The 26,752-nt window shown below is 30.9% G+C and overlaps 2 protein-coding genes across 2 annotated transcripts; both read left to right on the top strand.

Moving 5' to 3' along the window:
* The first annotated feature begins 526 nt into the window (after positions 1–526).
* LOC144847842 (bifunctional peptidase and (3S)-lysyl hydroxylase Jmjd7-like) lies at positions 527–7,490 on the top strand. Its single transcript, XM_078704379.1, has 8 exons — positions 527–598; positions 1,237–1,303; positions 1,635–1,788; positions 3,448–3,701; positions 4,231–4,287; positions 4,964–5,059; positions 5,967–6,203; positions 6,799–7,490. The coding sequence occupies exons 2-8, from the start codon at positions 1,240–1,242 to the stop codon at positions 6,924–6,926; spliced, it is 990 nt and encodes a 329-aa protein (XP_078560505.1). The 5' UTR covers positions 527–598; positions 1,237–1,239; the 3' UTR covers positions 6,927–7,490.
* Positions 7,491–12,594: 5,104 nt separating this feature from the next.
* LOC144847940 (proline-rich transmembrane protein 1-like) lies at positions 12,595–19,700 on the top strand. The gene is made up of 4 exons (XM_078704539.1): positions 12,595–12,826; positions 13,535–13,605; positions 17,367–17,498; positions 17,864–19,700. The coding sequence occupies exons 1-4, from the start codon at positions 12,811–12,813 to the stop codon at positions 18,014–18,016; spliced, it is 372 nt and encodes a 123-aa protein (XP_078560665.1). The 5' UTR covers positions 12,595–12,810; the 3' UTR covers positions 18,017–19,700.
* The last annotated feature ends 7,052 nt before the right edge of the window (positions 19,701–26,752 follow it).

Below are 26,752 nucleotides of genomic sequence, written 5' to 3'. Positions count from 1 at the left end.
TAACGACGATTAATTTTAACCAGATCCGTAACAAGTCGGTTAGCAACACGTCGGTCATGTGGTTGTGGGAAATAAAGTTAATACACCAACAAAGAATCCTTTCATCATTCACACAATTTTAAAATGTCTCCTTTCTAAATGACATTCTTAAATGTCTCACTTTTTAAGAAGTGTGATCATAGATATTATAGTGAACTATAATATCTCTATGGTGTGATTGATGTGAATTTGCTTCGTGTTTAGTCTTTTTTTATGCTGATTATTCTATTATATTCAATTATTCAATTATATTTACGAGCGCCACCAGTATGTAACTAACAGAGTCTGGAACCTATATAATTATACTCGACTAGATAGAAGAATATAGGAGCCATGATAGTATTGGTTCTGATTAGTAAAACGATACATATTGTGGCATGCATGGCGCTTCATATGCATAACATTTGGAACTTTAAAGATTCGTTGAGGGCGGGCTAAATGTCAACACGTACGATTAACACACATGTTTTGTTCAACATTCAAATTCAGTCAGACTCAGGCCTACTTAGTTACTATTGTCTTGTAGTACTGTTGCAACACACATAATTCATCTTTAAAGGTAAGCGGGTTATGCATAGTGTAGTGTAGGCCTAATAATATATCTACGACTAGGCCTCTGACTATAATAATACTATTAAATTAGCCCTTGGTTTGGGTTGTTGGCTGGCTGGGCGTATTGGTATAGTGTTGTAGATAGGACAAGGTACTACAAGCCTACTATAGGCCTACTAGGTAGACTAGACCTATACTAGTATGCCTAGACTGAGAGGCTAGGCATAGATTAAAATAAAAGGCTTCTAAAAAGGTATATACGTCTAATAGACCTATACATACTGTTACTAAAAAGTATTGTTATTTATAACATACGATATTTTTTTCTTTACAGGAAAAAGTAAACAACGAAAATAATGATTTCACTTTTTTTTTTAAAAGAGAAAATAAATGGTTAGGATTTAATGAATAACCCGCTTCCAGCTTGACTTTTTTCTCTTAAAATTTTTTTTAGGTTATTAATTTTAAATAAGTTTCTTGTTTTTTCTACAAATTAATAACTATTTTGTGACAATAAAATGGCATATTTCAACAAAAGCATTGTTTAAAAAATATTTTTTACAGCTGGGAAAATCTTTAGAAATGTGATAAAATTGTTTTTAATTTTTCTTTTGATGTCACAGTTGTTATTTCTCTCATCTTCAGAACATGAGTGATTCGGAAGTGCGTGACCTAAATGCATGCTTGCACACATTGGCTATAGAAGCAAGAGGTAATTAAGATTATTTTAATTCAATAATTTAGTGATGCTTTTAAGTGGAAAGCAAGTATTTAATACTTTTAATTGTATTGACTGCCTGCTTTCGAGAAGACAGAGAGAGCTTAAATCAATTGCTATAAATCTTTCGGTATTATTTTGTATCATGGAGCTTGTATATACAGTTAATAGGCCTATCGTTCTGTGGTCCCCATCTAATTATTTAGGTAAAGTTCATTTAATTTTTCTTTTTACTTGTTGACAAAAATGAAATTTAACCTTTGCTCATAATTTCCTTGTCTTTATTTTATTTTTTATTCAGTTAAAAAAATTTTGTATATTTCAGAACTATATTTGCATGACACGGTACCTGTACTAGATGCTCCGCCTTCACCTCTGCAGTTTTACAGGGATTATGTCTCAAGCAATGCACCGTTCATTATCAGGAATGCTGTAGGCCATTGGCCTGCTATAACTAAATGGAACAACAAATTCCTAAAGTAAATGAATATCTCATTATAGTATATCTCATTACATTTTAACTCATTAAATCAGTGCCTTGTGAAGTGTGAAATCACACACCTAACAATAAAGTGAAATAAAATTTATGGCACACTTTAATTTTGATAAACTTCTTAAAATATCGTACCAAGATACAAAACCTACACACATACAGTGTTGTGAAGTGAAATTTTTAACTGCGATTTTTAAAAGAAGTCTAATGTTATTAGAATAAATTCATGTTTAATAGCTCACACCCACTCCCAAACATCCCCAAACCTATAATATTTTATCATAATATAATCACATTTTATTTTACTTATTCATTTATTTCATTTCTTTTTGGCCTATAATTTATCATTGTTTTATGCATATATACTTTTCATTTAAAGATGTATTGTCCCCCAAAAACATGAAAAATGAAGATTAATTAATTAAATCAGACTTTGAATATGTTATATTTTAGTTTTAATAAAGTTAATCACTTCCTTTGAAAAAAATGAACAAAGATAATTTTTTCACTTATAAAATGACAAAACAAATGGTTAAATTCAACCAAAATGGCAGCCAATTTGACGATTTTTTTGCTTTAAATTATAGTTTTTTTCAGGTAAATAGTTTTTTTTTCGATCAAATTTTTGGTCAAAGTGGATAACTATTATGTTACATTAAAATAACATATTCAACAAAAATTTAGTTAAGAATTATTTTTTCATACATCTTTAACACTTGCAGTACTAATTCTCCCCCCACCCCAAATGCACCTCTCCATGCAATCCCTCCCTCACTTTGTTGACATACAGGTAACTTTAAAAGTTAGTTCAACATATTGTAAAACAAACCATTGGATCATTCCTATACAGTATTATAATTCCAAAAATTACCAGTTTTATCTGGTTAGTTAATAAATGAAGTTAATACATCTCTTGCTTGGTTAGACTAACTCATTATTTTATGGGATCATTATGTTTGAATACAAGATGATGATTTATTCTGCTATATCATTCTACATATTGATTTTTTGATTATTCTCAACTCAAAATGCATTGGATATTGTCATGTAATACTATGCAAGTATAAATGTTGTCATGGCGAGGAAAACAAATTATGGTTAATTATCCATGGTTAGTGTACAGCCGATAACAATAGGCCGCCATGCATTTTTTGTACTGCTTAGCTCCGTTTTTAGTATTCATTATGAGTCTGTATGAGACAAAATAGTTAAAATATTACTTTTATCAAGGCTTGAATATTATAACTAAGTTTTATGTATATTAAAGGAACTTAAAAAAGTGGCTCATTATGATTCATTATGATTGATATTTGGGAATGAATTAAGACTAAAAAAATATTTAATATAAAACAGATTCTGAAAAAAAAAACTTTTATTTTTTAAGAATTATACATGGCACAAAATAACAGTTTCGTTGTGTTAAATGAAAACAGTATTGGTCGTACTACTAAAAAAAGATTACTATAACAAAGAAAAAGCACTCTAGAAAATCATTTAAGAGTGAAAAAAGTATATATAGTTTTTTATTTTACTTGGTAGGTTGTCCATTGGGACATAAATGTTGGTTGCCCCGCAAAGGAGGGCAACTGATTCTGCACGCCCAGACATTTTATATCTAATGTATTTTTTAATCTTGATTTTGAAGAGAGACACTAGGAGACAAACAAGTCAGTGTTGCCGTGACGCCAAACGGCTATGCAGATGCTATAAATGACGGCTATTTTGTAATGCCTGAAGAGCGACAAATGAAAATGGGTGATTTTCTAGACACACTTTCCGAGGACTCTTCGTCAAATGGCGTATTTTATCTTCAGAAACAAAATTCAAATTTAACAACCGAATTATCGTGCCTGATGCCAGATGTCGATGATCACATCTCCTGGGCGACAGAAGCTTTAGGTTCGTTCATTTGCCTTTTTTTTTACCGTATATTTTTAGATTCAATTATAATTATTTGGTAAAAAAGTTGGTTTTTATTATTTGTTTCTATTTTATTTATTTTTGTCTCTTTCATGGAGGCAACCCCTTTTATTTCATTTTTTTTTACATGTAAAAATAAAATTTAAGAGGGTAAAAATATAGCAAATCTATAAAATATAATGCACAATTTTCTCTTTCCTTATATAATATAATAAAATATATACATGATAAAAGGAACTTAATTTAAATTTATATTAATGTTAAGAAGATTGTTTGAATATTTTCAGTACATTTCTTTAAAATATATTTTAAAGTTTAAACTTATAACACATTCATATACAGACATACATATAAATTGACGGTTTCTATTTTATAATAATATCAATATTTATTCAGCATGTTATATCAAGCTTAACTGCTCTTGCTCAAACCTAATTTTATCATTAATTATTTATGTTTTATTAATATTATTCTATAATCTGTATTTATACATAATTTATATTTCTAGGCAAACTTCCTGATGCTGTTAATTTCTGGCTGGGAGATAAAAGAGCCATTACATCTAGTAGGTACAGCTTGCGTTTACCCAATTTTGTCTTCAGATGGTGTAGGGAGATGACAACATATCTGATTAGATATATTCATAATATAAATACTCTATAAAGGTGTACATATATAGTATAGTAATTCCAAAAATATACCTACAAATTAGATACCCTTCTTTGGATTGGAACAACCCTATTAAATCAATACAAGCAAGGGGAAATATATGCTTTAACACTTTACGGACCCATTAAATTTCCCCTTAATGACGGTATTTCCAGACTTAGCCGACAAAAATTGTTCTTTTAAATTAATTATTTTACCCGACTCTTTTATTAATTTTTTTTTGTAAACTAATTGTTTATTATTTATTTTAATGGATTAAAAGAATTTAAATGTTTTAAAATTGAAACAGATATGTTGCCTGTATAGGGGTGTCCCGAAGAACTACTATACTACTAAACATAGGTTCATCTGTAAAAGTTCCTGTTTTGTGGAAATAAAAAGTTGAATATATTATTTTGATTTACTGTATTATATAAAAGTAAAGAGGAATATAAATGTTTTAAAATTTAAATAGATGTTCCAAAGAACTATATACTACTAAACATAGGTTCATCTGTAAACTTTAAAAAATATATATATATTATATTGATTTATTATATAAAATTATAATAATTGCTCTGTTTTATTTGCAGTGCATAAAGACCATTATGAAAATCTTTACTGTGTAATATCTGGCGAGAAACACTTTACTCTTTTGCCTCCGACAGAAACATATTTCGTTCCGTATGGTAAGTAGATGTAGTGTATATATTATTATATTCAAAGCAATTTGATAGTATTCAGTCCATGTAATCTAATTAGCTTCACTCATGTTATAGCTCGATTAAACAGTTATGATTATATAGCCATGGTTACTGTATTCATACTCAAGATATTAGATTCAACAATTAGGATAAACAAACTTGGGTTGAGATAATATGTAGCTCTGAACTTTTACATATTTAAAGATGTATTGTCCCCCTGAAAAAAGAATTCTTGTTTTTTTGGTTTTTTTTAATATGCCATTTTATGTCACCTCATAGTTATCCACTTTGACCAAAAATTTAATTTTAAAAAAAATGCATTTACCTAAAAAACTGTAATTTAAAGCAAAAAATATTCAAATTGGCTGCCAGCCAGTCATTTAATAAGTGAAAACATAATTTTTTTTCGTTTTTTTTTCTACAGAAGTAATTAACTTTATTAAAACTACAAAATAATATATTCAAAGTCTGATTTTATTAATCTTTATTGTTCATGTTTTTGGGGGACAATACATCTTTAAGCTTTATTATTATTTTCTCGTTAGAAACATTTTTCTTGATCTCCTCCTTAGAATGAACAACCATATTTTGAGAAAGTTTCATTCACTCGATTCTTTAAAAAATGTGTAGTTTTAATCAAGTTAGTTTTAATTCCAAAAAAAGCTAATATAATGATCACTATTTTTTTTAATGGTCTATTCAAAAACAAATTATTTTTTTAAAGGGACAATATATCTTTATAAATAATTTTTTTTTTAAATGTTTGTTCAGACCTTGCATATTTTATAGGAATTAGATACCATACAAATTATTATTTTGATACTATAAAAAGTAAATTGTTATGCCCAAAAATATATTTTAAAAACCCAAAATGATTTTGCTACTTTAATAGGTGATTTTCCAGCGGCAGTGTACAAAGAAAACTCCAAAGGTGAATTTGATATTGTACCTCAACCTGATATTGGAACTGTCCCGTGGATAACTGTTGACCCTCTCTCACCGAATCTAAAGAAGTACCCAGAATTCGGGCAAGCTCGGGCAATTAATTGCACCCTTAAAGCTGGCGATATGTTGTATCTGCCTTCTCTGTGGTTTCACCACGTGCATCAATCACATGGGTGTATTGCATGTAAGTTGATTAGAATTATTAAATGTTGACCAGGTCAAAGGTCACTTTTTGAAAATGAGGTTTGCTAATTACATTACTAAAATGTATGGAATAATACATTACTTAAACTATTTAAAATTAAGCTACATATGTATAATAAAACATTCATTATAACCCTAGACATTTTTTTTGTGCTGTTTTTGTGATCCCTTCAATTTTTGATGGAAAATATAGCACTTTTTTATGGATATTTTTTCTCTTCTTGATTGCCGGAGTCCCCACAACTTTCAAAGCAAATCAGCACCCTTGTAAATGTGTGTAAATACACTTAAATACAGGCACAGCTGAATAAATCTTGATCATTTGGGGACCAACTTTTCCTCTGGAAGAGTTAATAAACTTTTCATAAGGTACTGAGCTGATATAGAGTACTCTGGCAGCTCTCTTCTCCTTACTATGAAATTCTTTTTGTAAATGCTGTGCGTATTTCTTAATGTGCAGAAAGGTTGCATTTTGATGCTCCACAGTCTTGGCTTTTCCGCACCAATGACAAGAAACATACAATAAAAGCAAGTCACTCAGTATATTATTTCAAATTATTTTCACCATTTTCTAGTAAACTACTGGTACGATATGGAATTTGACATCAAATACAACTACTTTAAATTCACTGAGAGTATTGGCGATATTTGTCGGTACCACAAGAAAGCAAAAGAGAAGATAAAGAAGAAAGAAAGTTCTTAGAGACAAAAGTTAAATATAATTTTTATTTTCTCCTGTTAATTAACATTTTTATCCAGAGATGTAAACTTAAATATAGGTACTGGAGTGTGTTTGTTTGTGTATGCTGGAAATACAATAGACTTACTGCAGTCTTGCATATAGGTAATGTAGTGTGGTAATAGGCTGGAATTACAATAGACTAACTGCAGCCGTACAAATAGGTAATGCAGTGTATTTGTGTATGCTAGAAATACATAGACTGACTGCAGCCTTGCAATAGGTTATGTAGTGTGTTTGTGTATGCTGCAATTACAATAGACTCACTGCAGCTTTGCATGTAGGTACTGTGGTGTGCTTATATGCTAGAATTGCAATAGACTCACTGTAGCCTTGGAATAATGTAGTAGGGCTTTGTATCCTGTAAACACAATAGACTCACTGCAGCCTTTCATATTGGTAATGCAGTTTGTTTTTATATGCTGGAAATTCAATAGACTCGCTGCAGACTTGCATGTTAGTAATGTAGAGTGTTTTTTGTATGCTGGAAATACAATAGACTCACTGCAGCCTGGCAATTGAAGTGTGTTTGTATATTTTAGAAATACAATAGGCACATTGCAGCCATGCAATATATTCAATAAAGTCCATAGAGGGAATCCAGTCTCAGTTATCATAAAAAACAGTATTATTATAAGGAAGAGAATGGATACTGCCTACAAAGTGCATGCTATAGGCATTGCAATAAACATTAACATATCATATATCATAATAATTATTGTTCGTTATTCTCTAGAGACTGATTATTGTCAGAATATTAATTTCTATTAATCATTCCAAAGATTAAACATTATTTTGAATTTCATTTATACTGAAAAATGAAAATAGACAATGTTCAATATTAGTGTGTGTGTTGTATATATATTCTCTTGTATTGCCTGATAAACATAATATTTTAGATATATAGCTGTCTAAATGTTACATTTTTAATGAAAAAATGTACTACATTGTTATTTTCCAGACGGCATTATGTAATAAAAATGGGTTGTGTTGTCATTTAAAATGTGTAGTACTATGATATGAATTACTGTAGATTAATAGGTTGATGTTGGACGTGTGCAATATTTTTAATTGTATTATAATATAAAAATATTCATGTTAAAATATTTATGTATGTATACCCCCTGTACATAAAGCAACCTAATAAAAATATAATAATCAATACGTCCATCGACGAAACTTTGCATTCTAACAACTAACATACTAACTCTATGTTATTAAATGCAGCATACATGCATTTAGCATTATAGTAAATAAAACAACAAAGTACAGTATTATAGTATATAACCATAAATGATTTTATTATAATAGGCAATAGGCCTATATGTGAACAAAAAATAATTGAATAGGAAACAAATTGTATTGTATAAGTGAGTGTAGAATCTGTTTGGGCTTTAGCCGATTCTCACTCCTGGTTATTTTTTCATTGGTGACCGAATAAATATTATTAAAATACTGTAGTATGCCTACTATATAATAGTACAATGAGAAAGGCCTATTGTGTTGTAACGTTAATATGTGTTTTAGATTTATATACAGTATATTATATTTAAAATACTAGCCTTATACTTATCTACAATGTGATTAAATATACCCCATCTTTGTTATAAATTGATATTCATTGCTCTTTAGATTATGCCCATAATCTAACCTTTAAACAATATTGTTTTTTTTTATTGTTTATTGTTTTAAACTGTACTATATTATGAAGAGATATGGCAGTGATAATCAGTGAAGCTATCAAATATAGATTGAGGAGGCGCATTTATTCTCCTTGCCCGACTTTGTACGTCAACTGTTAAAGATGTATTGTCCCCCAAAAACATGAAAAATAAAGATTAATAAAATCAGATTTTGAATAGGCAATTTCACGGTTTTAATAAAGGTATTCACTTCTGTAGAAAAAAATCATCAAAAATAATTATTTCACTTATAAAAAGACAAAAGAAATGGTTAATTTCAACCAAAAACCATTGTCTTCCAGACAATTTAGGTATATTTTGCTTTAAATTACATTTTTTTGGTGGAAAATGTTTTTTTTTTTGGTTCAAGTTTTTGGTCATAGTGAATAACTATTATGTGATATTAAAATGGCATATTCAACAACAAAAATAATTTTTTAGGGGGACAATATATCTTTAAGCTGTGTTGGTATTACCAAAAGTGTGCATTTTCTGCAGTTTCAGATGTTTTATTAAAATTTAGGTAGCTCATGTAAATTACACAAATCTTTTGAGAACATGTTAGTGGTGGTTCACCCTCTAATTATGCTCAGTTTCAGCTGAAATTGTTTACTATGTGTTCACACCTAATAGTTAAGAGAATAACATCAGCTCAGAAGGAATAAACCACTGTATTATCCACACGCAAACAAAGGATGCAATAGTGGAAAAAATGGACTAAAGTTACATAAAGCATTCCACATTGGTCCGCCAATATTGGTTACGCCAAAAATATTATCTATGAAATGCGCATAAGTATAAATAGACATAATTATCAGACTTTTGCGATTAAAGTCAAACGACGTATTTTAACTATTTTTGTGATCTGGAAGCCTTTGCATTGGGGCACAATTTTTATTTAACCATGCATTAGTGTAGGATACTAGTTCTATTTACAGTATTAATCAAACTCAATATCTATTCTATGCATTTCTTTAGACCAAATTAACTGTAGATCCGTTTCTTATTTGACTATGTTAGCAAAATGTTATAATTGTTTTTTAAGGAAGGGAATCAAAATAAAGTTTGAAATATCATAGTACTGTATTAGTATACCAATATAGGAAATTGTAACCAGTCAATTGTATTCAAATTAGTATATTAAGCATTACAGTATGTATATGATGGTATGCCTTTTTTACGGTATATATACAATAGAAATGTAATTATGTCCTGTGTTCTTGTCTGTCTTTTGAAGTTCGACATAATAACTTGTAAAAAATACAAAATTAATGCAATCCACCATTTCAACTGCCAAATATTTTATTTTTCAAAATAGATTGTTACTATTATATATAATTTTTACAGAAATCTTTTGGCATATCTGGTTAATATAATTATCATAATTCGACATGCGCGGACGCACTTAAAGTGTTGTGCGGATGTTATCTCAATGTTTTGAAAAGTCGCTGTACTGTAATTTTCGAGAAATGGTACATGGAAATTTTCGCCCCTTTTTTTGACGTAACTAAGAACTATGGCTCTATAAGATGATGATAACACAATGTATGCGCATATATTGTAATATTATCACATAATTATTGAATTTTAAAATGTGAATATTTTGGCCATTTTTCGAAAAAAAATCTCTGAACTATAGTACAGGGAAATTTTTGAAAATTGCCAAATTTCGACACTTTTATTTTTTGACGTAGCTAGGTACTATGGCTCTATAAGATGATGATAACACAATAATATCCGCATATATGGCAATAATATCACATAATTATTGAATTTTAAAAAGTGGATATTTTGGCCATTTTTCGAAATTTTTTCAAAAAATGGCCAAAATACGCACTTTTTAAAATACTGTTATTATGCAATAATATTGCTATATATGTGCATATATTGCGTTATAAGCATCTTATAGACGTATAGTAACCATTTATGTCAAAAAATAAAAAGGTCGAAATTTGGCAATTTTTGAAAAAAATCCCTGTACTATTAGTACAGGGTTTTTTGTATTGCTATATATGTGCATATATTGCGTTATAAGCATCTTATAGACGTATAGTAACCATTTATGTCAAAAAATAAAAAGGTCGAAATTTGGCCATTTTTGAAAAAAATCCCTGTACTATAGTACAGGGATTTTTTCGAAAAATGGCCAAAATACGCACTTTTTAAAATACTGTTATTATGCAATATTATTGCTATATATGTGCATATATTGCGTTATAAGCATCTTATAGACGTATAGTAACCATTTATGTCAAAAAATAAAAAGGTCGAAATTTGGCAATTTTTGGAAAAAATCCCTGTACTATAGTACAGGGATTTTTTCGAAAAATGGCCAAAATACGAACTTTTTAAAATACTGCTATTATGCAATAATATTGCTATATATGTGCATATATTGCGTTATAAGCATCTTATAGACGTATAGTAACCATTTATGTCAAAAAATAAAAAGGTCGAAATTTGGCCATTTTTGGAAAAAATCCCTGTACTATAATAGTACAGGGATTTTTTCGAAAAATGGCCAAAATACGCACTTTTTAAAATACTGTCATTATGCAATAATATTGCTATATATGTGCATATATTGCGTTATAAGCATCTTATAGACGTATAGTAACCATTTATGTCAAAAAATAAAAAGGTCGAAATTTGGCCATATTTGGAAAAAATCCCTGTACTATAGGGATTTCGAAAAATGCCAAATTTCGAACCTTTTATTTGTTGACGTAACTAGGTACTATGGCTCTATAAGATGACACAATATATGCGCATATATGGCAATATTATCACATAGTTATCCCTGTACTATAGTAGGCTTACAGGGCCGAAAATTGTCGAAAAATATTAACACATAATTATTGAATTTTAAAAAGTGGATATTTTGGTCATTTTTCGAAAAAAAACCTGTATTTTAGTTTAGGGAAATTTTCGAAAAAAATGGCTAAATTTCGACCCTTTTATTTTTTGACGTAACTAGATACTATGGCTCTATAAAGATGACGATAACACAATATATGCGCATATTATTGAAATGGATATTAAATAATTTCGACCCTTTTATTTTTTTGATATACTGTATCTGGTTACTATATCATAATTTGGCATGCGCAGACACACATAATGTGTTCTGCGCATGTTACCTCAATATTTTTAAAGGTCGATATTTTGGAATTTTTTCAAAAAATTCCCTCTACTATAGTTTTATTATTAATTTGGTATGCACAGGTAATCATAAATGTTTTTTTTTGCGCATTTTACCTCAATATTTTGAAAAGTCGATATTTAAACATTTTTTTTTTCGAAAATTGTAGTAGGCCCTTGTGTTTTTAGGATACTTTTTTCTTAGAATTGTTAATTCTTTCCTGAGGTCATTCTGAAAGTTGAATTATTCTGTGTTCTATATTGCATGTTACAATTTGATTATCTCAAAACTAATGCAATCTATCGCTGCTCGTTGGCGTTTCATAATCACCTACGCCAATGCGCATGACAATATCACACTGCATAACTCTAAATAAGGCAACACTTACTACCAGTTGTATTGCAGTGTCTACATGTATATTTATCGCGTGAATTTAGGCTGTGACATGTAGGCCTTTACACAGAATTACAGTGAAAGTAGAAGGCCCACAGACGCAGTCGAGGCTTCACAACAACATTCAAAAACCAAAGGAAGCTAAACATTATTTTTAAGGCCTAGTATTAGTATCGTTGCATATTTGAAATAAATAAATGGAAGGCCCTTTTTATATCAGTGATCGCGCAAAGATTTGTCCCATGGCGATGTTGCTTGACACAAAAAGTTGAACATTATTTATAATTAATAATATTAAAATGTCCTTCCTGATATCCCATTGCTATTTGTTTATGCCACATACCAGGGCATAAATATAACTTGATGACTTTGACTGGAATTAATTATAGTTATAAACGGCTGTGGAATGTGCCATGAGCATTGTTGAGTCATGCGCTGAACGCGACTCGTCGGCGTTTAAATCTCTGCATCACTATAGTAAAACATCAGTCAACAATGAATGTTGGTTTTTTGAATTAATAATAAACTTAATAATTAGCGTTAATTACATCGTGACGGTTCGAAGGAAGACGTAATCATTAACGTTAACGGATGACGTCATAATTAATTCATTTTGTTTATTTATATCGTCATGCATTCAAATGATGGTAAGTTTACATTGTTAATATGATTTATTACGTCACAGACTGTTATTAGACTATAGCGAAATAATTTCTAAACTCATAATCTTTGCATGAACTTCTCTTAATGTTTTTTTTATAGTGATATACCTTCTCTGTTTAATTTAATTTTGTTTGTTGCATCTACGTATTATTTTCTTTCCCAATTTCTCTCATATACATGGCTTATTAAACGTTTTTTTTTCCTTTTTTCAATATTTATTCTTCAAAATTGCTTTCTAGCCATTCACACGTTTAAGAAAATATCGCAACAATCGGAAACTGGTAACAGGCCAAATGTGTATGTCCTATTTAAAGCATTAACAAATGCGACCAAATGCATTGAATTGTCTTAACACAATTAAATTAAAATAAAATAAATAATATTTAAATAATAATATTATTTATTAAGAATTTTGAAGAATAAATATTGACACAACTAAATTAAAACAAAATCAATAATATTTAAATAATAATATTATTTATTAAGAATATTAATAAAATGGGGGAATAACATATTTTATTATTCTCTCCTTTTTCCTTTCTCCGAACTTTATAATTGTTAAATGTTATGGTATTACAATATTGTGTGCGTGTTTAATTATGTTTTTTATGTCTGTGAACCACATCAAACCAGTAGGCCTACCGTTATGTATCATATGTAAGGACGTGAATAAATTATATTTTCAACTGTAGATTCACCGCCCACCAATGGTGTGAAATATGATATCGCCGAAGAGAAGGTTATCTATAATGATCATACGAAGGTAATTATTACTGTTATGAAAACACATTCGAACAAAGTGCACGCCGGGACGCAGTACACGGGACTAAGTGAAGTATAAACCTCAGTGACTAACATTGAGTATTGTTTCATGTTATAGCCATTCGTATACTATACGAAAATGCCAATAGTGATAAATAGTCCAAGAGCATTAGTTCATAAGTATAGGCAGACCCGGAAATTTCTGGTAACAAGCTAATTTTTTCAGGAAAGGTCGAGAACTATGTTTGGAACATCATACTAAAAGTCCTGAAAAATCCTCCTTGTGCTCTCCGAGAAATCCAAGATGGCGTCCAATATGGCTGCCATTTTAAATTGGTCTATAACTTTGTAACCGCTTGTCGTAGAGTATCGATTTTGGTGTCAAATAGTTCACAATATATACATTCCTATTTGCTCTAACAGAAAATTTTGTCAAAAAATGGCCGCTACTACAGTTTCTGGCAGTTTGACCTTTGACCTGGTCTTATCATATCTCGGCAATGGCTTGTCATAGAGAATTAGATTAGGCCCAAATTGTTCAGAACATGCATATTTTTATTTGGTGTAATGAAATGTTTTATCCCAAAATGACCGGAAGTGAGGTTATTGACCTCTTATTGACCTATTCATATCTCTTTACCGTATCTCAATAAATATTTGTCGTAGGGCATTACTTTTGGTGTCATATTGTTTGGAACATATACATTTCTATTTAGTCTAATACAATAGTTTGCCCTAAAATGCTCGGAAGTAAGTTAATTTATTGAAAACTTAAAAAATCAAAGAGCTACATAGGCAGAGGATATGAATACTGTAGAAAAAATCTAAATCAAAGTTTTAACTCTGCCTTAAAACATGTTTTGGGCATAGCACATAATCAGGTAAAGTGAATTGTTACAAAAAGAAAATATAAAGTCAATACATTACAAAGAATAACTGTCAGTAGCTAATCAAAGTTGGTTAAGTAAACAAAAGACAATTGGCAAATACCTATGTACACAGCACATATCCGACCATTTATATGCAATTTTGAGTTGCGTGCAAACGCGACTCTATTGCTCACTATGTCGGTCGGTAAACACTAACTCATATCACTCATATTTTGTCGTTATTTTGATACTGGATATTAATACTTGTAGGCAAATATAAATGTTTTTAAACATTTTTCAACATTTTTTAACCTTTTCAGCAATTTCGGTCGGTTGGTCAGTCGGTAAACACTAACTCACATTCATATTTTTTCGTTAATACTTGGAGGCAAATATAAATGTTTTTACAAATTTTTTTACATTTTCAGCAATTTCGGTTATTCGGTCAGTTGGTAAACACTAACTCATATTCATATTTTGTCGTTATTTTGAAACTGGATATTATTTAATACTTGGAAGAAATGTTTTTAAAAATGTGAACATTTTTAAACATTTTCAGCAATTTCGGACAGTTGGTCGGTCGGTCGGTCAGTAAACAATAACTCAAATTTACGCACGCGACTGCAGCCATGTATATGGCCTTGTTAACTTTGTAAAAATAATGCATTTTGAAACATTCCTTGCTTTAAATGTTCGTTGTATGGCTTATTTATGATAAAAAGAGAATATACCCTAGGTATTTCACGTCAAACGCTCTTTACTCGGCATGCATAGACTTTCTTTTCCAGATTCAGATTTTATTTGGTCCTTGCTGAAATCTATGAAAAATAGATTGGAATACCTGGGCAATGATACCGGTACCTCTCATGCTAAGTGAGAGCTCTACCATTTGAGCTAGTCCCCCAGTTACATATTTAACTGTTTAAAGATGAAAAAAGTATCGCCATATGCCCTATATATGATTTATTAAATATTGAAAATATGCAAAATAAGGGTCTTTAAATCACTTCAACATTGATCAGCAGCATTCTGTTACAGTCATTCATCATCTGATGTTGCATCTTCAACATCTTGGTGTTTGTTGCTTCTTTCACATCATTATCATCATGTTCATCTGTATGGGTGTTTTTGCATGTTTGCCCAAAAGTTAAGACGTTATGAGGTTAGAGAACATTCAATAGTGCATTCTCTTTTAAAACAAGGAATGACCTGCTTTCATGTTTCAAAATGCATTATTTTTACAAATAAAATGGTCTTTAACATTAAGTTTTTGACAATCCGGAGTATAATATATGCCATGTACATAGTGTTCCCTGCCAATTGAGCATTTCCATGCGAAATGTATATGACCTGAACATTTCATTCTCACACTCACAGTATCATAAAGTCTATAAATTTCCTAAATTACATAAAATTTCTACTTTTCTGAACAAAAATAATTATCATAATTTCTATAATAAATAATAAAAATAACGACGTGATTTCAACAAAAGCACTAATTCGCGTATGTACTGTAATGCGAGTTACAGTCGAATAGTGCATTTAAAATGTATTCATGACATCTACATAATAGGTGACATTTTGTAGCAATAACTTTTCAACCATAACTAGTATGAGAATTTCAATTAACGTATCCCATGATATTCTTTGGTCTATCGAAGTTAAATAAATGATTATTTTGGTTTTTTCTTGTATAGTTCATACCCTTATTACAGTAAAATTTACCCTCAAGGTTATTGTTAAAAATAACAAAACACTCTTCAACTACCCAATAAAATGTTGCGGAATAACCCATTTTTTTGTTTACTTAACCAACTTTGATTAGCCAATGACACTTATTCTTTGTAAGTTATTGACTTGATATTTTCTTTTTGTAACTTTACCTGATGATGTGCTATGCCCAAAACATGTTTTAAGGCAGAGTTAAAACTTTGATTTAGATTTTTTCTACAGTATTCATATCCTCTGCCTATGTACAGGTAGCTCTTTGATTTTTTAAGTTTTCAATAAATTAACTTACTTCCGAGCATTTAAGGGCAAACTGTTGTATTAGACTAAATGGAAATGTATATGTTCCAAACAATATGACACCAAAAGTAATGCTCTACGACAAATATTTATTGAGATACGGTAAAGAGATATGAATAGGTCAATAAGAGGTCAATAACCTCACTTCCGGTCATTTTGGGATAAAACATTTTATTACACCAAATAAAAATATGCATGTTCTGAACAATTTGAGCCTAATCTGAATTCTCTATGACAAGCCATTACCGAGATATGATAAGACCAGGTCAAAGGTCAAACTGCCAGAAACTGTAGTAGCGGCCATTTTTTCACAAAAGTTTCTGTTAGAGCAAATAGGAATGTATATATTGTGAACTATTTGACACCAAAATCGATACTCTACGACAAGCGGTTACAAAGTTATAGATCAATTTAAAATGGCAGCCATTTTTGGCGCCATCTTGGATTTCTCGGAGAGCACAAGGAGGATTTTTCAGGACTTTTAGTATGATGTTCCAATCATAGTTCTCGACCTTTCCTGAAAAAATTAGCTTGTTACCAGAAATTTCCGGGTCAAACCCTAATGCTCTTGGACTAAAAGATGTGGTTAAAGTTGCGGCGTGTATCTATACGATTTTGAGTGATATTTATCTTTAATCATTATTTGTAGGCCTACTACCCTTTTTATTAACTTAAGTAAGTTAAGTGAAATTCTATACATAATACATACACGTCGGCATTTTCAAGAAGCGCTCTCTTTGTTTGGTTGTTTAAAATATATATCACATAGTGCCCTCTATGGTTTGGCTACGCTTTTCTAAACTGCAGATAATTGATTCATTTTTCCAAGTCGGGATATTTGAATCTCACATTGTTTCTTTTGTAGAGTGGTCCTGGTGAGATGGTAATGATTCGTGAAATTCACGTACAACCTAATGACTACATGTCGTATGCTATCATCGTTACAATATGCTGTTGCTTACCACTTGGACTAATTGCGATTATCAGATCATCGCAGGTTTGTGCTGTTAAGTCGGCTTTCCGCTAGGCGAATTTGTTCGCGCAAATATAAAACGGTGATTAGTGCGCATGCGCATTAATATTTTCACCTACTTTTTAGTGACGTGAAAAATTGTGCAACCAATCAAAATCAGGATTTTTTATTCGTGCGAAATTATTCGCCTCACATAACCTAGTACAACATATGCATTACGTTACATCCTAACCGTCTTGTTGATTTTGTGTGTTAGGGCAGAAACCAGAAATAAAATATTATAAATTCATATTATTTTAGTATTTATAATATCATTATTAACAACTATTATTTATGACTTTAAAAAAGACTGTTAATATGATTACTTTCGTTTCAATTCATATTTTCAGGTAAGATCACGCTTTGATAATGGTGATTTACAAGGTGCTCGTCTTTCAGCAAAGTCATCAAGACGGTGGTCAATCGCAGGCGTTGTGCTTGGATCACTGTGTTACCTTCTTTCAATATTGTCAATTGTTGCTGCCTTATTTTTAGTAGGCTAATTATCTTAGTTCTATGACACCATAAATGTGATAATATATTAATAATATAATAATAATAATAATATAATGATAAATAATAATATAATAAAATAAAAAATATATATATTATCGTAAATAGTTATTTTATATTTTGACACAAAATATTTTCAAAAATGATTTATGGAGATCCCCATACTAGTAATTATGGCGGAACATTTTGTCAAACGCAATTTTGCTGACGGGTTGCCGGACAAACGTTGATTGAAACTTCAACAAAAGAGCCATAGGTTCCTAGTCGTAGTGTAAAAATGAATATAGTGCGGTAGCTATCCGTGTTAAAATAATCGAGAATAATATATTAAGAACATACAGTTGCCACATACATGAAACGAATTCATAATTGTATCTATATTATTTTTTTCTATGAGATGAAAGATCTTCGTATTCTATAGAAACAGGTTCCATATACTGCGAATTGCTATATTTTTCCAATAATTCAGTAAATACTTCAACTATGTTATCAAAGTTTGGACGCTCAGTTGGATTTTTCAACCAGCATTGAAGCATAAGTCGGTAGCTGAAAAATACAAAAGAGTTTCTGAAGAATCACACTCGACATGTTCCCACATGACTAAAACGACTAAATGATTTATGTATTATTTCAACAGTTTAAAAAAAATCATCAAGAACATTTTGGGTTAAGATTGTTTACATAAAAATATTTTATTTAAAGTGTTGCAACTTCCATTTTTACACGATTCATCTTAATTTTATTTGTATTAAAAATAAATAAAATTAAACAATAAATAAATATAGCAAATGGATAGAGGAGATATGTTGCACCACCTTTAAATAGAAAGGAAAAGAACAAGGCACAACAGAAACAAATAATGGTAGAGGTCATTGAAGAGAGGGAAGCTGATATTCTTATGAAATAGTAATTTTGAATTATTAGTACAATACTTATTGCAGAAGCCAACCCTTTAGTAACTAACTGAGATTGTTGATATTATTTTGGATTGAGGGACAGAGCTTTCAAACTAGTTGAAATCTACATTTAAAAGTAAATTTAAAGGTTCTTCTTTTTGAATAAAAATAACGATAAACTGAAAGAACTTACACTTCTTCAAGACAGTGTTCTGGTTTTGGTAGTCGCTTTCCTGCCTTCAGGTTATCAAGAAGTGTCTCTGTATCAATACGTGGATAAGGAACAGCGCCAAGCGTGAACACTTCGTAAAGTACAACTCCGTACGACCACCTGAAGAAAATTTAAATGAATGATTAACCGATTGAAACTTTGAATAAGGAACAGTGCCAGGTGTAAACAAATTATTGATTGATTGAAATCTTGAAACATAATAAACAAAACAATTACAACTAATCATGACAATTTTAATTGTTATTGCTATATGTTAAACATTTAAAGAATAAACAAAATAGGACATACTATTTAAGAAAATATATTTACAATACATTTAGAAGCAAATCATGTATGTACCAATAAATTAATGTTGGAAAATGGGCTATACGGCTTCAGGTTTGGTATACCTAAATACAATTAGGAAAGAAAGAAACATTCTTAATAGGCACTAATAGGCTGTAGCGTTTCTTCAATAACATTATGAACAAAGTACAAAGGTCTACAAATACAAAATCATCAACCCTGTTCTTGGATAAATGTAAATAAAATTTATTTTGTTCTGTTGTTTGTTTACGTTATTTGTATTGTATGCCTATTTTTTGCTTAAAGATGTATTGTCCCCCAAAAACACGACAAATTAACATTAATTAAATCAGACTTTGAATAGGTTATTTTGTAGTTTAAATAGTTAATCACCTTTCGTAGAAAAAAAACAAACACAATGTTTTCACTTATAAAATGACAAAATAAATGGTTAAATCCAACCAAAAAAAACCCATTTGCTGGCAGCCAATTTGACTATTTTTTTGCTTTAAATTACAGTTTTTAAAGTAAATAATATTTTTTTGATCCAATTTTTGGTCAAAGTGAATAACAATTATGCGACATTATAATGACAACACATTTCAGGGGGAAAATATATCGTAATAAATAATTAGGAATTTGAAGATACAATTCAACATTTTCTATTATCATTGCAAAAGTAAATAAATAAAACTCTCACTTATTATGCATGTACAAACTTACTTTACAATGAATTTGCTAAAGAATAGTGTTTTATTTACTTACACATCACTTTTAATTGTACACACTCCTTCTAATAAAGTTTCTAAGCTAGACCATTTGATTGGCCGTTTTTGCTCTGGTGCCATACGATTGTATCCTGTTTGGTATATATCAGCGGCTAAACCAAAATCACAAATCTTCATTGTCAAGTTTTCACCAACAAGGATATTCCTTGCTGCTAAATCACCATGGTAATACCTCAAAGAAGATACAAACAGCTAAACACAAACAAACAGTTGTTTTTAGTAAAAATTAAGTTGAAAAGTTTTAGAAAACGTAATATTTCACTTTTAAATTAATAGTTGTAAAGCATATAGTAAATGATAATTTCTTTGTTAGAACATAATAGCTGTGAAAAATTACTATTTGGAAAAAGAAATATGCAACACAGATAGAATGAGAATATAATATAATTTATTGGTGATACCGTAAGTAAAGGTAAAAAGGTAAAAAATTAGTCATCACTCGGTGACCATATTTTACACACAGTTATAGAAATGGGTATATTTTTTTTTCAACAAATAATATTTCAAGAATCAATACCGGTAATATATAACACATTTCCATAATTACCATTCCGTTTGCTATCTGCCTTGACATGTTTAACTGATCGACAAGAGACAGGTCATATATTCGGTCTTCTAGTTTAGCCCCATCTCTGACCTACACACACAATGACCAAACAGTATTATTCAGATTAAAACAAGGCACGACATCGTATGACGACAGTGTAAGAACAATCAATTTAAGGGCTCATAAACTAAGAGAAAATAAGGCATTCTATTTTCAAGACACATATAACCTTTAATAAGCTTTTGTTACTTTACCAATACATATATATTTTCTCTTGATAAGTATTTACCAAACACTAGGTTATCGTACAATAAGAGTTGTACAACAAGATTTGTACAATAAGAGTTGTACAACAAGATTTGTACAAGAAGAGTTGTACAACAACATGTGTACAACAAGTACATACTAAAGTAGTACTTCTTTTGCAATTAATAACATAATTACATGTCACCTGGCGGGCCATAAGAAGAAACTCCAGTAAATTCCCATACTTCATGAAATCAAACAGAGCCAAATATGGTTGAGAAGTTGTAACACATCCAACTAGTTTGATGATATTTTTATGTTTTCCAAGTTCAATCAACAACCTAATCTCATCCAGCATGTCATCTTTACGATCACAATTATCTGTATAATTTATCAAATAATCATCAGAACTAGAGCAGAACAAAATAAAAGTATCCAACTACAAACTACAATATAAACCACACATGACACTTACATTTAACCAGTTTGAACAAGTAGTCGGTTATTTAGTAACTGTGATTTGTGAATAGCATTACACTATAAAGCTCGGTTGACATTTGAACGTAACAAAACGATGTCAGGGTAATTTGACGAATCACGACGCGATTGAACATCCGGACTCTCGCCTGTGACTGGTCAACTCACTTTATTGTGCTCACGTCGTTGCGTTTCTTCAAAGTGAGAACCAATAGTAAGGCATTTATTTTTTTGAATATATTAATTTGCAGATAAGATAATTCAAGAGTCAACTTGGAAACCATAATTGTAATACCGTGCGTTACGTGTGAAATGCATGCTTACCTCTAAGACTTTTAATGGCTACTGTCATCTCATCACTTCCATCCTGACCAATCACGTGTCCCATCATCACTTTACCGAACTCACCTCTGCCAACTTTTGACTGCACAACAATTCGGTTCCTCGGTATTTCGTAGTTTTTAAACTCGTGTTCAGATGGTTCAATAGAATTATCATAGACTGTTATAGAATAATATTTATATCACACATTATAATTTAGAAATAAGTAGTCCTTCAGTCCCACCCGAGAATAACTCTCAAAATGTAATTAGCATAAAAAGAATGATACATTAATAGGCAGAGAATGTGATTTACAAAATTCTGAATCATGTGATATGACGTCATGTTACTAACCAGACGTCACAGTTTTTAGTTTGACACTATTCGGTGGTGGCAATGTCACATTTGCAGTACCGTCTTTGTTAATTGTTCGCCTCTTCACAATTACATAGAAGAATACAACTAAAACCACAGCAACTGAACACAAAGTAGCTGCAACAGCAACAATAAGACGCTTATTCGAGCCTGTCGCCTCATTTTTGTTTGAGTCCTTGTGCATAGTAGAACCTATGGACAAATAATAGCAATGTGTCATCTACAAATTCACTCATTTATTACAACAATGTAGCTAAGATAGTCCATTAGTCTGAGTTACGTATCTACAGTACATGTTCATTTTAGGCCTACTGTACAACATCGTGCCATTACACCAAATACCTTGTATCTACATTCCAATGGAAAAAAAAGCTTATTATTCAGATTATTTTGTAGGCCCAATAATGTGAATATGATCTATTTATAAAATCTTAGAGAAAACGTATATACGCATGGTGAAATAAAGATATGTGTAGAATACTAACTTACTGTTACACAATAACGAAACCGTTTGACAATTTTGAGTAGTCGATTCTGCCCATGCGCATTCCACAAGTCTCCTCTCTGTGCCTTCGCAGTTTATTTCACCAACAATCACAGGGTAAAATATGCCTTCTAACGGTTCAAATATTGGGACTTCATTAAGAGGAGTTGATCCGTGGTATCCAAGTTGTTTACATGCAATATCTGCATCGTCTTGAGTCCAGTGATCATCACAGATATATCTCCATGTACCATTTTGCCACATTGTAAGAAGTCCTTCTCGGCTAGAATGACCGTTTACTAATGCCAATGAACCTAACATACAGAATCAGATAATCTTAAATATTAAAGAAGAAAAATGTAAAATTATTATTTTATATGTAATAGCTGAAATAGTTAATGTTACTGTTTGTGTGACTATAGAACTCAAATGTGTAAAAAAACAAAACAAATAGTGACTGTGCATGCAGATTGTGTCGAATAAACAAATGAAAACATGTGTCAACATCTTCCTCGACGATGTGGGTGAAGGGAATTGGGCATGGCCTCCTACTTCCCCTCAACTGGCTTCTCTACTCTTGCAATGATGCGAGATATTCAATAAAAAATTAACCTGTGATTTGATGCAAAAGTGGAAATTCAACACGTTGTTTTATTTAGATAATTAAGATGACACAGTGGTGAACAAAGTCGGAAGTCTAACCTGTCCTCAAGTTATCAATTACAGAATTGATCAGAGGATTTCTTCCTTCAAGACAAGCCGTACCATTAAAATCATCCATAGGCATCGACCAGATAGCAACGCCAGCAAATCCATTCTGTTTCACCCAATCCATCTTAAAACAAAGCAATAATAATGAGTACATGTTTCATTTATTATTAGTGCTCGGTTGAAAAGTTGTCAACTAAAGTGATATGTAATTTCTGTACTACTTTCCCTAGAGGATAATATCGCACGGTACCACAATAATCAAGTGGACATACAATGTTGTAATTCTTTTTGAACAATTTTTACCTTTAATTCGATACTCCTAAAGTGATCAAATGATATCCATTGATCTTCCAAAACTGCATAAAATGCAACCTGTTCTTCATCATAATAAATGTCGTAGTTGTTGACAAATGGACATGACTAGAGATAAATTTTTAAAGTCTATGTTAGTATATCTTTACAATCTTATAGACATGTTTTTTGTTTTTACTAGGCCTTCTTCTTCCACTTCTGGTATCATGTCTTACGTTGATGACTGGTGAGCTGATTGTTATTTATTGTAGATATGTCAAACGTAGACAACCATGACTTCTTCTTCTTTTTCCTTTTCATTTTTGCATAGTGTGAGCAGTTGTATAAATTCTCTAAAATTACAACTTACATATTTGTTTCCTCTTAACATAACGTTTAACATTGACGATTAACAAGAAGATCAAATATAAGTTTGCAGAGGTCTAAACAGAGGTACACTTCATGATATCTTGTGAAAGCGTGAACAACGGCTTTAAAAAATAAACAAATTTTTACAATCAATTACCAAAATACCTCATAATACCTCATAATACGCCAATAACCCAGGTTGGTTGACGAATGACCCAGGTTTGCCATCACCAATAGTCGGCGCACCGATGTAGGATTCGGTTGAGTCCAATAGGGTAAACGTTACGGCAAATGTTGATACACTAACAACAATTTTTGAGTAACTTGCTCCTCCTTTCGTCCACAATCCAACTACGGATTCCTTAAATAATATTGCTGCTATTATATTCATTACCATAATCAGTCATTGAAGTTTATTTTTAATTTACATTTAATTAAGTAATTTTCCACGGACCAGATATTCTGAAATAATAGATTGAACGAACGAAAGAATAAAATAAATACCGTAGATTCATGGTGGTCCAAATCTCCCGGATTAGAATAAAGTGGTGTGTGAAGTATAGTTCTTCGTTCGTCTGGATCATATAGGTAAAACGCACGTACGGTTAAATAGTCTACAGCCCTGGAAATAATAATTATTAATAATTTTATTTTGATAGTACGATGTCACCATCGACTAAACTATTGATCAAAAATCCTATGCAAAATGAATTTTTCTATGATTACCAAAGTCAAGTCAAGTCAAGTATCAAAGGATTATTATCCCGAATAACGACTAATATTAGTAAAATAATGACTGGACCTTATAATTTATATATAACTATATTTAGGATTTACATGTATTGTAAAATATTAGCATAAGATGTTATATTATTATACAGTGGCAATGATTTAGACACAGACCACACTGTACATTGTGTACAGCAACTCCTTATACGAAGTCATGCAAAATGCGATTTAAAGCTCTACTATGTTTACCTTGAAACTTTATCAATCTCATATGCCTTTTCATAGTACTTGTCTCCAGCAACTGCCGCAATAAGAAAAAGCCGCTTTCTTTCTAGTTGTTCAGACTCTTTACGAAATGCTTCTTTAAGTTCCTGAAATTAGAAATAAAAAATATTTACAAACTAGACAAACACAATGAAAACTGTTTACTTTTTCGACGGTATAGGAAGTGACATACAGTATGACCATTTTCGGTGTCCGACGGATAGATATAGTTGATACGAGAACCCAGTGATATGAAAAGCATTGGTATTTTTTGTATAATTCATTCATTCATTTCTTTATTTCGGATAGTACATCCATATACAAATCATACACACAAAAACAAGAAGAGAAATAATTACAACAGAAAATTAACAATATAATCAACTTCCACAAAACCAACCTACAATATCCTAAAAAAACAATTTGCACCAACGTTGGTAGGTTGGATTGTGGAAGTACGGTAATTATGTTTTGAATCAGATTCTACTTTGTTAATACTCTTTAAGAATGATACACAACTAGAGTGAAAATGTGAAACTCTGTGTTAGAGTCATAGATGAGATGTGACTCTAACATTACCTGAAGCAGAAATGTGTATCTTTGGCGATCTTCCGGTGGACTGGTACCAAAAGTAGGATACTGCCAATCAATCTGTAATCCATCGAATTGATTGGCCCTCAGAAAAGTCACTGCATGTCGGATAAACTCAGCTCGCACCTCTACATTAGACGTCATCATTGTAAATGGTTCAGTTCCGAATGAAAATCCACCGACACTAAGTATTATTTGTAGATCCGGATTTATGTTTTTAAGCTGATGTAGTCTCTCGTAGTTTCCGACTAACCATGTTTTGGACAAGTCGTTCCATTCCAAGGCTGCTAAGTGCATGTCATCGTCAATAGTTGCAAAGGCGTAGATCACGTGTGTGCAAAGCGTTGGATCGATGTTATCAACAGTAAAAGCTCCGATTCCTGGTCGATACTGTGCCCATGATATTACGTAACACATGGACACATGGTCATTATAAACTAGAAATGGAAACAAATTTTGTTGAGTTCATTGAAATTTTAATGGAATATCCCTATCTTATGTGGCTAGCTGGACTACTCGTTCAGTTGTTTAGGACGTGCCATTTTTCACGTAAGCCTTTCGAAAGTATATGTTTTCCGACCATTTACTAAAAAAGCAGTATCTACTATTATTTGTTTTTATTCGGATTAATTACCAAATTGTTACTTACTTCTTTTTTCTTCTGAAGTTACCACATTCTCAAACACTAGTGAGACTATTACCATAATCACAATGTTACGCATACTGAAAACCGTCAGCACGTACAGTAGACACAAACTGTAGAACACTAGAAATGCCGAATGGTTGTCACCTTCGTAAATATTATAATCATAGATTTGTTATTGTATTAAAGATTTTCTAAGGTTAATACAAGAGCTTAAACAATCTCAAAGTAAATTCACATGATTGTTTTCTAATCTATTGAAGTAGGTCATTGGAATTCGGAAAAGCATTGTTGTTGCGAATATTCATTCTTGATTATTACTACTTGGTAAAATACAATTTAAGTATCGTACTTGCTTTGTTTGCACAAAAGCGTTTTCATATTTTTTTTTATCCTGTTTTTTTTTGCCATTATACTTATAGAGCCTATTGGTGACTTCACAAAGAGCTTATAATAAAATCTCGAGTTATCTTTAGT

The sequence above is a fragment of the Antedon bifida genome, chromosome 7 (assembly GCF_963402885.1).
Source record: "Antedon bifida chromosome 7, ecAntBifi1.1, whole genome shotgun sequence".
Classification (NCBI taxonomy): domain Eukaryota; kingdom Metazoa; phylum Echinodermata; class Crinoidea; order Comatulida; family Antedonidae; genus Antedon; species Antedon bifida.
Note: the sequence above shows the minus strand (reverse complement) of the source record. Positions and strands in the feature narration are given on the sequence as shown.

Bases quoted from the DNA above. Each gene is read 5' to 3' on its own strand.
- LOC144847842 (XM_078704379.1), top strand. From the start codon at position 1,240: ATGAGTGATTCGGAAGTGCGTGACCTAAATGCATGCTTGCACACATTG. The intron at 5,060-5,966 runs GTAAGTAGATGT...CTACTTTAATAG, and splicing joins AACATATTTCGTTCCGTATG to GTGATTTTCCAGCGGCAGTG. The intron at 6,204-6,798 runs GTAAGTTGATTA...ACCATTTTCTAG, and splicing joins ATCACATGGGTGTATTGCAT to TAAACTACTGGTACGATATG.
- LOC144847940 (XM_078704539.1), top strand. The intron at 13,606-17,366 runs GTAATTATTACT...TTTCTTTTGTAG, and splicing joins TCTATAATGATCATACGAAG to AGTGGTCCTGGTGAGATGGT. The intron at 17,499-17,863 runs GTTTGTGCTGTT...TCATATTTTCAG, and splicing joins CGATTATCAGATCATCGCAG to GTAAGATCACGCTTTGATAA.